Source organism: Peromyscus eremicus, chromosome X, assembly GCF_949786415.1.
Source record: "Peromyscus eremicus chromosome X, PerEre_H2_v1, whole genome shotgun sequence".
Classification (NCBI taxonomy): domain Eukaryota; kingdom Metazoa; phylum Chordata; class Mammalia; order Rodentia; family Cricetidae; genus Peromyscus; species Peromyscus eremicus.
Genome location: NC_081439.1, coordinates 116526352 through 116539342, shown reverse-complemented (window position 1 = coordinate 116539342; position 12991 = coordinate 116526352). Strand labels below are relative to the sequence as shown.

General features: G+C 46.1%; 1 protein-coding gene across 2 annotated transcripts; it reads right to left on the bottom strand.

Moving 5' to 3' along the window:
* Positions 1-1633: 1633 nt before the first annotated feature.
* Positions 1634-11849, bottom strand: Zic3 (Zic family member 3). 2 transcript variants are annotated; one of them, XM_059251309.1, is made up of 3 exons: positions 10793-11849; positions 9517-9680; positions 1634-1783 (listed from the first exon to the last, which is right to left on the bottom strand). In XM_059251309.1, exons 1-3 carry the CDS (start codon positions 11847-11849, stop codon positions 1634-1636), a joined length of 1371 nt encoding a protein of 456 aa, XP_059107292.1. The 2 variants fall into 2 exon arrangements, with proteins under 2 accessions (XP_059107292.1, XP_059107291.1); XM_059251308.1 differs by lacking the exon at positions 1634-1783 and adding an exon at positions 8517-8696.
* Positions 11850-12991: the final 1142 nt, after the last annotated feature.

Sequence of the window (12991 nt, the reverse complement as noted above, 5' to 3'; positions counted from 1 at the left end):
ACCCTACCAACTGAGCCGTATCCTCACCTCTTTCTCCTACTCTTTATTTATTTATTTATTTTTTGAGACAGAGTCTCTCTGTGTAACAGCTCTGGCTGTCCTGGAACTCATTCTATAGACCAGGCTGGCCTTGAATTCAGAAATCCACCTGCCTCCAGTATGCTGAGATTAAAGGTATGTGCTATTACCCACTACACTATTTCTTCTGCTCCTGATGTAATACACAACAGAACAGAAATCAGAGAGAGATGAGGTACTACGCAAAATTTACAATAGTATCAGTGAGATCCCAATAGCAGTATACTCATGTCGTAATTTTAGGTATTTCACCAAAGCATAATCATAACAAATATAAACAGATTACATTAGATTAAATTGGATTACAGATAGCAAATTGAAAAATAATGAATCAAGTATGTGGTGTTTGGAGAACCTTTCAAGTGTCTTCATCTTTCTAACAATTACTTAACAATAATTTACAACTAATTAATAATAAACCTGTTTTTTACACACTTGTGTCCCATGATTCTGTAACTGTCCTAATCAATAATTGCCAGATTGTCCCAAAGATCAGGATGAAGTCTTTAGGAAAATACACTTGTGCTATTAGAAAATGTCTCCTTTGTGTAATGGTATTTGCTCCGCCCATGACCTTGGGCTATAGGGCTTGAAGAAGGTATCCCTTAGGGAGGGAAAAGGGCTCAGCAGTTAAGCTCACTGACTTGAAGTTCCAGAGTACCCAGGTTCAGTTCCCAGCCCCTCTACCCCCTACAATACAACGGCAGGAAGCACCGCCCCCTTCAGGCCCCATAGCCCAAGGTCATGGGAGGAGCAAATACCACTACACCTCAGGACTGTCACAGATACCTTTTACCTTTGGTGGTTACCTTCAGCTATGTCTCCTTTTCTTCCTCACTCCAACAGTGTTATGTAGATGTTCTTCATTCCTCTGAACTCCTGTCTCTCTTTCTTCTACTAACTGCCGTTAATCCTTGCTTCTGAATTCCTCTCTGACCTCCCTCTACCCCCAGCAACTGGCCTTGAGCCCTGGAGTAGAGGGAACTGAGAGCTCAAAACACTTGGTTTGGGTTTGTTCCATGTTTCTCAAGTTGACTGGTTAGTGAAAAGCCAGTTATCACATGGAAATGTGAATAGAATATAAATTGCCCCTATTCAACAGGTTAATCAAAGTTATTTAGGGGTTATGGTTGTTACTGTAATAAAACAATAATCACAAAAATAATTGAAATGGTTTTATTAAGTTAAACAACAATTATAAGGATGCTGGATATTGGTTTTTGAACACGAACATTATGAAATTAACAAAACAAGTACTCACCGTTTCTAGTTAAACTTGGGCTCATACATTTGAAGGAGATTTGCAACAGTGCACGACATGGTGTCTACTGACTTCTGAACTTCACCACCATCTTCCCATGTCAAAATCCTAAATTGGAGAGGGAGCTCCTTTTGCTTTTTTCATTCCCAAATGATTGCTCAACACAGAACGCAATACACCAAAAGAAGAAAATAGTCTTTTTTTTTAAGACCTAGGGGAAGAGGCTACCACTCTTAAAATGATCACTTCAGGGTAACAGACATCCAAATTGATATGGTTTTCTTTGAAATATCATCAGTAAATCATTTCTTGCACAGTAGGTTTGGCATTAACCCTACATTTAGGATAGGTAGTTTTATGGGGGGCTGGCTGCTGCATACCAACGTCAGTATCAAATTCTTCGTCAGGAATAAGAGTCTGTCCCAGATACCAAGCAGGACAACACTGGCAAGAAAACAAAAAGTGAACTGCAGATAGGTCAAAACAGGCCACATTTTCTTACAGGAAAAAAAAATGTCATAAAATGTTACATGGACATATTGTTTTAAAAGGCTAGTTTATAGTAAAACAAGAAGGATTGTCTTATTTTTAGCATCTTATTTCCAAATGGTCTCTACATAGACTGCATTTTCAAAAAACAATTTAGACAATGTATATAGCCTATTAGAGGGCAAATATTATAAACTCCCATTTGTTGAAAGGTGTTTTGTAGCTGCTATAGAGGTTCTGCTGCTCTGTCTCTTTATCAGCTTAGAAAACAGGTTGAAGTGGTATCACATTAGAAATATGCAAAATTGCTTCGTCCATCAGATGCTTTTTAAAAGAATCCTCTTCTCTAGTTTTAACAGGTGTTTTGAAACAAGTCTCTCTAATTTTCAAAGAGGTTGTGCTCCCTAGTTAAGTTACCATTAGTCCAGGTAGTAAGAACAGTCCTCCCTGCCAATGGTTCCTGCAAACTTGAGGGTTTTCAAGCTGTACATCTGCAGTTACGATAGAAACAAAAAAGAGGGCCCTTGGAATCAACAAATATAACTTGTCCTGTTTTCCAGAAATTCCATTCACATAACTCATATATATATATAATTAACCAGTTCATCTATGGACGTGACCCAAGGACATCTCAGGTGTCCCAAGGAAACCATTCACCAAAGCATTTTAGCTTGATTTTTTAAAGTCAACTAAAGAAATTTCAGGTTCTGTAGTACCTGAAGAGACTAACCTCTAACTGTCTAACCCGTGGCTAACTCGTTTCCAATTTAAATAACTTTTTATTTTGCCGATTTGATAAGATATTTAACCAGGAAAAAGCTCACATTTCAGGGTTCAGACGACAGCACAGAAAAATAAAGTATAAAGCAAGCCCGGTTTACTTCATTTGATCTCTCAAAGCCACCCCACATGCCCACAGTGGAATAATCTACTAATGTCTAAGCCTGGGAAGGAAACTTCACCCACAGGAAAGAGGAAAAAAATCAGTTTGGTGGCAATTTCAAAACCAAGTTTTCAAACTGCAGAAGAGGCTCCAGCTCCATTGACATGCAGAAATCACACATAATAAAAGCACAGAAAATACTACGGAGCATGCTAATTTTAATTGCCCAGAGGTTTTCAATGCAGAACACCACAACTTAAATGCATAGTCCAAATTCTTGCTCCAAAGCCGCTGTCTTTGTGCATTGAAAAGGAGGAAAGACAACCCCATCAATTGTTCTCTGCAGATAAAGGCAGTGTTTTGCAGATTTCCCCCAGATCAGTGCCAGACTTGCTAATGACCTGCCCACCCACCTGGGGCCCTTCCCAAGGTGGCCCTCAGGAACTGCCCCACATCTTCAGTAGCTGGAGTGCTTGATAGTGGACAACCCTCTCCTTTTGCTTGGACGCCGGTCTCTAGGAACACCTAGAAGAGTTCCTGCAGCTTATTTGCCTAGAGGAGAGGGGAGTCGATAAAGTACACTTTTAAAATGTCATTTTCCTTACTAAGGACACATATAAATATGAACCCGTAGCGTTTTTATTTTCCTGTGTAGCAAACAGGAGCTCGAGACCCCAGAGAGTTTCACAGTTCGGCATGAAGGCAGTTAAGCAAAATGTGAATGGAAGTTTTGGGTATTTCGGCCCCCCTTTCCCTTTTAACCTAAGACTACCAGCTGTGGGTACACACACAAAAGCGTTAACAGTGCTGGGTTTTAGTTGGATCATTTAAATGGGTTATGCGGAAAACGAGGCCTGGGGAAAGGGTAGCTTTCGAACTCTCAAAGGTACAAGCGAGTTGACAAGCCCTAGTCCCCATCCTAATCGGCTTGACCATTGTCCTGAGAAGACTATCTACTGTTGTTCATTTTGAAGGACTTGAAGGTGCTGTGGCATCTCAACAGGGACACGGCTAACTGGAAAACACACACACACACACACACACACACACACACACACACACACGCTCACACACGCTCACACACGCTCGTTAGGGAGGGGCGGGAGAGAGGAATGTTTTTGTACCAGGAGCTTCTTCTGGTGGGTTTTGTGCCCCAAATCCTGTGAGAACCCGAACCCCCTAAAGGGCACATCAGTATCCCACCAGCGTGCCCAGGAAGAACTTCTTGGCTTCCGTTTTTGTCTGTTTGTTTTTAAACTGCTTTCAACTGCCACGACCTACATTGTCCCGCGAGGCGCCGGCGCTGAGGAATAACCAGGGAATTTCAACGACACCACAGTGCGGCAGCCCATAGTCTGCGTTGTGCGGCGCTCCACGGGGGTTCGCATCCGGCCGCCATGTTCCTGACTCAAGAGCCGCCCCCAAGCCACCCTTCTTCCCACATCCCTCTCCTTTCCTCCCGCCCTACCCCCGGCTTAGCCGAGGCCGCCCTCCCCGCGAGGCTGCTTTCAACCTCCCCCCACCCCCGACCCACCCCCTGGCTGCAAAATCCTACTCGACGGCTGCAAGGCTACGCGCCTGCGCGTCGCGCCCGCGGTGGTGGGGGTTGGGGGAGCCCTATGGTCCCCGGTCTGGGCTTGAAAAGGCCGAAGCCACGGGGAGCAGGGGAGGGGTTGAGGCCCGGATCCGAGCCTCCTCTTTCCTCCCTGCGAATCCCCGCTAAGGCCCCGGCCGAGCTCTCACACGTGCGCGCTAAAAACCCACTTCAAAGTGTGTCCCCAGTGCGGAGGCCCCCTTTTGGGTCAGCCTCATACTCAGAGCCCGCTGGAGCCTCACCGCCTCCATCCCGGGCACCGTAAATGAGCTTGGAGGGCCGAACAAGAGGGCGTTTGCGGACTGATGAGGATGTTGTAAGCGCCCTTCGGGTACCAACATCCTTACCCCCACCCCCACTGCCACCGCCAGTGGAAAAGGAATTGAACACAAAGTTTGCCGGTAGCGCGATGCTGTAGTCTTCGGAGCTCGCCATTGTTTGGGCTCGTATTGACCCCAGGTCGGGATTAGGCAGAGGCTGATTTCTGCTTTACAGCCCCGCCAGCCTAATGAGGCCGAGAGGCGATGGGGCGCGAAGCGTCCGTGGAGCCCAAGGCGATCCCCAAGCTTATGGCCGCCAAGGGCCCTGTTGGTGGAGGTCAAAGGGTCAGCGGGCAGAAACCGCGAGAGAATTGACCCTAGGAAATGAGGTCCCCTCCTCCCTGCCCAAACCTCAAGCGGAGATTTCGAAGAATTTTGTGTGTGGACAGGGCCCCTGGGCTCCCCAAGGGCTTTTGAAACCCTCAGAGGTACCCTCCCAGCCTTCCTCTCAGCTAGTGCCCAACGGGAGCATTGGACTTCAGGGCTCGTGACAGAAAATAAGCTTAGGTACTAGTAGGGAACACTCCGTTCAGATGGTGGCAGAGTCTTTCAAATGTTTACAAGTTAGTATTTCTTTGGACTTCTGCTTTGGTTGTGTTTTCTTAGGAGGAAAGGGGGATGTGGAAGGCAGGGGCAAAAAAGGCAAGGAGAAGTCAAGCAGAAATGGGGACAGGAAGAGAGTGTAGTGTTGTAGTGTAAACCAACTTTGCTGGAAGGCTTTGTGAACACTAGGTCACCCTTCAGACTATCTTCCTTTGCCTGGATGCTGATCTTTGAACCTTTCAAACTGGATGAAGGCCAGAGTTCATCTGTCATGCGTGGAAACAGCTCCCCCACTTTCCCCCACACCTAACAATTGAGACTTTTATGCTAACCCACTAACTCATTTTAAAGGAGTGGATTACTAAACACCTAGCTTGGACTTTGAGCTTTAGCATTTGTGACTTGGGGCGTATGTGTGCTTATTCTTAGATTGCTTACTTAAAATTCAAGAATATGCATTCCCAATGCCACAGTATGAACAAGAAAATCAAAGGATTAAGAAAAACCAAATCAATAGTTTTCTTTGTAGAAAAAAATTCATAAAGCATAATTTTGAGAAATTTGTTTTATCCAAATCAAGAGGGAATCATGAGAAGCATTTTTTATAGTTATTGGGTTATCAACATTGTTATTTGTCAGCTTCTTCTCATAGGACACTCACAGTGCTTCTGTAAAAATCTAGGGTACAATATTTTCAAGCCACTAAAAACACAGAACTATTCGTGTCTCCTAATCAGGTATTTCTTGTGTTTAATGAATGTAAGCAAGTGTTTTAACCAGTGTACTCCACCTATCTCTACTTAAAGTTACATTAGGATTGGGATCTGCAAGGACTCATGGAGAAAACAGTAAATTGGAGGCTCGCTGAATATGTAGAAGAAAGGCCAGTCATTTCCATTTCAGGATGACACAAATTTAGAATCTTATGAATAAAAAGCTTTCTGAAAAATTGCTGAGCATTTAAAATGGTTTGAATGAAGCAGAAAGCCTGAAATATGGATCTGTTTCAAAACCTTCAATGTCAAGGTCAAGACTAGAATGCCTGGGTAGGGTGTGGTAAACTGACCATTACCTGCTCATCATGTATAATCATCCAAATTTCTGTTCGTGGCATTCAGATGGATACTAGTAAAGTGAGGTGCAAAAGATACCATTTCACTAACAAAGTATTGCCTCCAAAGCAATTTGCAATTAAAAATTGTCAATAATTAATTGTTGACAAAAATCAGTAGATAACAAAACATTGTTTTAATGTATCCTGGAAATCAAAATTTGTTTTAAATCACCAGAAATTCTCTAAGCATTTCAATTTTAAATTGATTTATTTGAACATGGAAAAATATTGGGCACCAAATACAAAAATGTTATAACATAAATACGATGTGCCAAGACTTTATTTCTTCCAAAAGAACAATCAACAAAATTCTATAATTGAAAATGATTATATAATACCAAATTGACTGCCACCAAAAACTGAGATCATTGCCCCTTAAAGAGAAAGAGGTACTTAAGCCTATTCATTACATTTCTAAATACTTTACACAATTCCTCATCTCCACTTTTCTGTTATTTATGAAGAGATTGGGCTCTCAATAACCAACAGCACCCTAAAAAAGGTCTCCAAACTCTACCCACTTCAGCCCCCCAAAATAGTAATCAGTTCTTTTCCATAGACTATTATAAAAAGAACTGTTTGTTCAAATGAGTTGCTTCACTGAAGATTAAATGGATTGTTAACATTTTATCACAAAACAAACAACCGTTTTTCATTGTTACTGATTTTAATGGAAACAATGCTCTTAACATCTTTGTCTACAAGTAATGAACTTTAAAAATAACATATTTTGCTAATGTTTTTTCTTTCCACAGTATCATTTAGGAACTGCTGCAGTTATTACACCGCTATATAAATGTTATGAATAATTGTGATAATCATGAATGGAACTATATACAGCAAACAAATCAGCCTTTGCCATCCAAAATTTAAAGACTATGGTTCTTTTAAGAAGAAGCACTTTAATCAGGAGAAGCACTGCTCAAGTGGCCTTGCTCAGGGCCATTATTTCAGGTGTGCTATCTTTTGAAAATATAGAGCTAAATAGATTTGATAGGCAGATTAGATAAGTCATAGATACAAACATATAGGTATATGAGTGATCTCAATAGACATGCATCCTGCCATAATTTTCATTTTTATGTAAGGTAATAAAGAACTAAGGGACATAAAACTAATTAGGTTACCTTATGTTTATATATGTAGGGCAGGGATGATTAAATCCAGCTTCTCAGTCTTTGAAGTACAAGATTGAGATGTCATGGCCACTAAGTGAATTGATCAGTATTATTTGATTTGCATGCCGAAAATCCAGGACAAACACATTTAAACTCGCAGTTAAACAACCATCTGAGCTAGAGATAAAGAAAGGAGGGTCCTTCCCAGATGGAAACTGACATTGTAAGGAATCTATACTGCAATAGAAAAATAATTTAACAATTAAAAAATGGATCTGAGCGAGTTATAAATACCAACAAATAAGATTCAGTTTTCTCACATCTCCTATTTGTAGGAGGCTGTTACAAAACAAAAAAGTCAGTGTGGTTCAAAAATTGTAAATTGTGTTCCTTTTTTCAAAACAATAATTGTTTAATGCTAAAGCAGTTATAATCAAAAGCTGTACAGAATGTTAGAAAACATTTATCCATAAATATTGTTCAGTTCCCGGCACTTGCAGCAATAATTAAATTACAAACGATAAATATGGCATCAACGGATATGTATTTACAAAAAAAAAAGTTATTACAAAGGCAACTGTATACTAAACATCACAATCTGTGTAGAGTAACATCATATCCTCAGCCTGAAAAAATACTGAACAACAGTTTCGACCCCATTAGACAAAGATACATTCACAAGTGTAATGCTTTGAAGAAAAGTTCAAGACATAACAGGACTTTGGCATGGTTTAAGACTGTGAGAGTTTAAACAATCACCACTAAGGCGAAGACGAATTTTCATCAGTTTAACATCAGCACCACCAAGCCTTCCATAACTTCCTCAAGAAACAGGACAAGTGTTAACGTGATTTGAAGGAGTTTCACAACGGGGTGTACAGAGAGCAAGAGGAAGGGGCAGGACAACCAGTGAAAAGATTTTGTAAAAAAAATCCTTCAAATGCCAAAACGTATTTTCTAATCCTGAGAAAAGGGCATGGCTACTTTTGGATTTGCCCAAAACCTTCCTGAACAATTGCAATTACCAAGATGTAGACCTGTATATGGCCTCTTGCTTTAAAACTCCATTTCCATCTGATTGGTCTGTTTTCTTTTTTAAATGCATTTTGGTTGTCCTCAGACGTACCATTCGTTAAAATTGGGAGGAAGTCCAGGGTTGTGGCTGGTGCTAGTTTGAACTGCAGAAGGGGTTTTAGTGGTATCTTTACTGTTTGCAGAAGCTATGGCGGGTGGAGTGGAAGATTCATAGCCTGAACTGGCAGCAGGGGAGGATTCTGACCCTTGAGATTCATGAACCTAAAATTAACATGTATATATTATAATGAATATAATTCCAAATGGCAATATGAAAGCAAAAAAAATAAATAAATAAAAACCACAAACAACTACAACAAACAAGAGCAGATTTGAATACTGTAAGTGCAAGACCCCGCTTAAAAGAGAAACGTGATTTAATTTTTTTCATTATTACTGATGCCTAAGACACCCCTAGCATTTCCATCAAAAATCAGGCCGGAAAAGGAATAAAGAATTCCGTTTTAGTCGTGCCACTTCAAAAATGCTTTCTCCGCGGATGGAGTGGGCAAGCAGTTATTCTGCGGGCCCTATGAAATGGTCACTCCAGATTTCACTTCCAGATTTCGGCCTGGGAAAGCAGGTATAGAAATGAGAGGCACAGGGGTAAGGGTGGGGACTGGGTGCTGTGGCTTCCTACACAAAAGTGTTGGAATCAGACTGCGCTCCTCGGCCCTATTGTTTTATCGGAAGCCGAGGAGCAAACGAATGATCCTCCCCGGGTACAGCGCGTCCACTTCGGGTTCCCACAGTGGGCTGAGATAGGATGAGGTGGCCACTGATGCCTCAAGCCCTGGCGAGCTCGGTTAGAGCTTCCCAGTAAACAACTGATTGTTCCCTCCACTCTCTCCCCCTCCCAACTATACTCTCTTTCTGGCTCCCCTCCACCCCCATCCTCAAAATGGGTTCAAGGTGTCAGTGCTGGAGCAAATCGGATTTAAAGTGGAGGATAGAGGGTTGGCAGCGCCGGAGCTTCCGTTCTGCCTCCCGGTGTCGGGCAGAATGTTTACAAACCGCCGACCGCTAATAAAGAGGTAATTACCTTCATGTGTTTGCGCAGAGAGCTCGGGTGCGTGTAGGACTTGTCACATACTTTGCAGATATAGGGCTTATCCGAGGTGTGCACATGCATGTGCTTCTTGCGGTCGCTGCTGTTGGCAAACCGTCTGTCACAGCCTTCGAATTCACATTTGAAAGGTTTCTCACCTACAAAACGGCAAAAATACAAAAGGGGGAGGGCGAGAATACAGTTAGACCCAGAAACTTCTCAGAGTGGTAGAGCGGGAGACTCAGCGTCCGGCGGTCTTTCGGTGAAGGGAAGCGCAGACTGTGGAAAGATGTGGCATCTGTTTTCCGCTCAGAAAAACCCAGAGCGTTGATTGAACTCGCTGGGTTGGGGAGTGCTAATCTGAGGCAGGGGCAGAGTAGGGCCGGCCCAGAACCTGATCATCCTTTTGTTCTCCCGGGACAAGAAACCTCAGGGATTCTCCCAAGTTTGCCCTAAGTTGTGGTTCCACTCCAAAATAACCAGGGCTCCCAATGTGCGGGTACATTACGCCACCACCTCGGTGATGTAACCAAGCTGGGGAGGACAATGGGCCGGGGATGCGACAGTTCTATTCGTCCCCTTCTTTGTGCCTTTTAATTTACCGCTTTCAAATATAGAGATTTTGCTAAGCCTGGTAGTTTTACTAATTTTCGGAAAGAGAACAACACTGTATAAATCCAGGGGCTACATACAATTTTACAAGAGGTTCTGAGCAAGCTACGGAAACTGTAGTGCCTTTTCTACTTTAGCTTTCCTCCAGAGGACTGAACTGAACCTGGAACTCCAAATAAAAATAGTTTGACAAAAGTATCAGTCATTTAATTAGGAGATATGCCAATCAAGTGTAAAAAAGAACGGAAGTAACCGAAGTTAGTTTTCATTAGCATTTCTATGGTTGCCTTCCTCGAATGTGTTCAGAGAGCTAAGTCGCTTGTAAGCAATATACTCCCAACACTTTCGGAGTCTCTTCCTAGTAACCCAGAAAAGAACACAAAAAGAGGTGGCGCCAGTTGGTTCCTCGGCGCGAGAAGGTCCCAATTAGTTCCTAAGACCACAGCAATCTCCTCGGGAAGTTAGAACTCGGCAAAAGCGCCGCAGGTTCCCGGAGGGTGAGGGGTGGAGAAGCAGTGACAGCGCTTCTTTACTGAATGGCCTCAGCGGGGCGCCGCCCCTCTGCTTGGCCTCCACCCCTCTCTCTCCCTCTGTTCAAGTCCGCTCGGTGGCAGGGTGCCCCTGGGGAGTCCCGCGCCCACCTGTCTGCTCCCCTTACCTGTGTGGGTTCTCTTGTGGATCTTGAGGTTCTCAGAGCGGGCAAAAATCTTCCCGCAGCCCGGGAAGGGACACGGAAAGGGCTTCTCACCCGTGTGCACTCGGATATGGTTGACCAGTTTGTACTTCGCCTTGAAGGACTTGCCCTCGCGGGGACATTCCTCCCAATAGCAGACGTGGTTGTTCTGCTCCGGGCCCCCCACATGCTCCATGGTGACATGTGTAACCAACTCGTGCATGGTGCTGAAGGTCCGGTCGCAGCTCTTCTTGGGCCGGCTCAGCTGAGCCTCCTCGATCCACTTACAGGACAGCTCCTGCTTGATGGGCTGCCGCATATAACGGAAGAAGGCGCCCGGCCCGTGGTGGGCCGCCACGTTCACGCCCATGTTCATGTTCATGGGGCTATAGTTGGGGAACTGCGCACTGGCCGCGTACGGGTCCGTGCGCGGGCTAGCCACGGGGCGGTACGGGTCTGCACGGCCGAATAGCTCCCCGCGCAGCCCCAGGTGGACCTGGTTGTTGTCCACGTGCCCTGTGGGCGACGGGTGCCCAGCGCCCTGCTCATGAAGCCCAGGAAAGAGCAAGTAGCCAGGAGGCTCAGGAATACCAGCTGGAGCGTGAAGACTGCTCGCCGAGCCGGCGAAAAGACCGTGTTGCCCGCCACCGGAGGCTGCCTCGCTGAGCCCAGAACCACGCTGACGGAACAGAAAGTCGCGCGTGGAGTTGAAGGCGGCAGAGGCAGCACCGCCGTAGGTGGGCACCTGGCTGGCGTGATGGTGGTGATGGTGATGGTGATGGTGGCCCAGGGCGTTGGCATAGCCTGAGCCCTGTGGTGTGAAAGCTGAGCTCTGTCCCGAAGACAGATCGTGAGCGGTGGCTGGGCTCAGCTTGAAGGCGGCAGCGGCAGCGGCGGCGGCAGCAGCGTGGGTTGAGTCCCCGAAGGGATTCAATCCCATGCCCGCCGGCTCGCGGTTGGGCATCTCGTGGTGGCGCGGCGCACCGAAGCTGCCCACTCCCAGCCCAGGGAACTGCGGGCCTCCATCCAGGAGCATCGTCATAGGTGGGGCGCTCTGGACACAGAAGATCCGGCTGAAGTGAGCGAGGGTGCAGGCGAAGGAGGAGATCCCCGAAGGACTGTAGTCAGAGAGGGATGGCGGCGGTTGAACACTGCCTGGAGACCCCCTAGGCGCTACCCGGAGCTGCAACTTTCCTTGGCTGCGAGAGTCTCCTGCAGAGGGACAGGAGGGAGGAGGGGAAGAAAAAGGATTGGGGGGAGGGTGATGGGAGAGGAGGAGGGAGGAAAAGGGAGGAGAAAAGACTCTAGGACTAAATCTGCTTTAACAAACTAACAGGAGCGCACAAAGAAAAATAAGCAAAATAATAAGTGGAGGGCGGGGTTTGTCAATCCTGTCCCGGGCACCCCTCCTCTACTCAAGAGCGCAGAACCACGGGGCCAGAAGGCTCCTTGGGTACCGGCTTCCCGGCGCGACTGCACCAAGTAGCGGAGGTGGATCGTGGCCAGCGGGAAGGCAGCCGGCAGTAAGCAGGCTCGAACCTCGCCGCTCGCCTCCGAGTCCAAGCCTCCTCACCTCCAGAGTAATGTCCTTGGACTGATAAAGTCAATCACTCACTCCTCGCACATAAACCGAGCGGGAGGCTGGGCATCGCGCACCAATGGGGAGCCAGCTGGCCTGCGATCACCTGACCTCCGGCCCTGCCGCCCATTGGCCATCGCCACACTGATTGGCAGCGCGAAGCGGAGAACATGGCAGCCGCTACCGGGCGACCACAGCTGATTGGGTAGCTGCGGAGCGCCTGGCAGGTGAGGCGGCGGCTGCTCAGAGTCCCTGTGTGGGTTCCGCCGGGCTTGCGAGGCTGTGGCGAACTGGGGCCAGGCTTCGGCAAGCGGCGGGACAGAGCTGGGCCTCTCCCAGGGTTGGCCCGGCTCCAAGCCGGTCCAAGCACGCCTCGCGCGCTCTGTACCCGCTTAGGCTAAAGAAACTCTTTGACTGGAGAAGATTTTTCTCGCTGCCGTTCCTTCTCGGTCCAGGAGACACTCTAGTGCCCACATGGGACCCTGTCGCCTGACCACCTTGAAAACATTCCCCCTCCGAAGATGCTGGGAACAAATTCCTGCATGAATGGGGGCAGATCAGTGTTCCTGACCCTGCTGCGCTTCCACCCCACACCCCATTAGGAG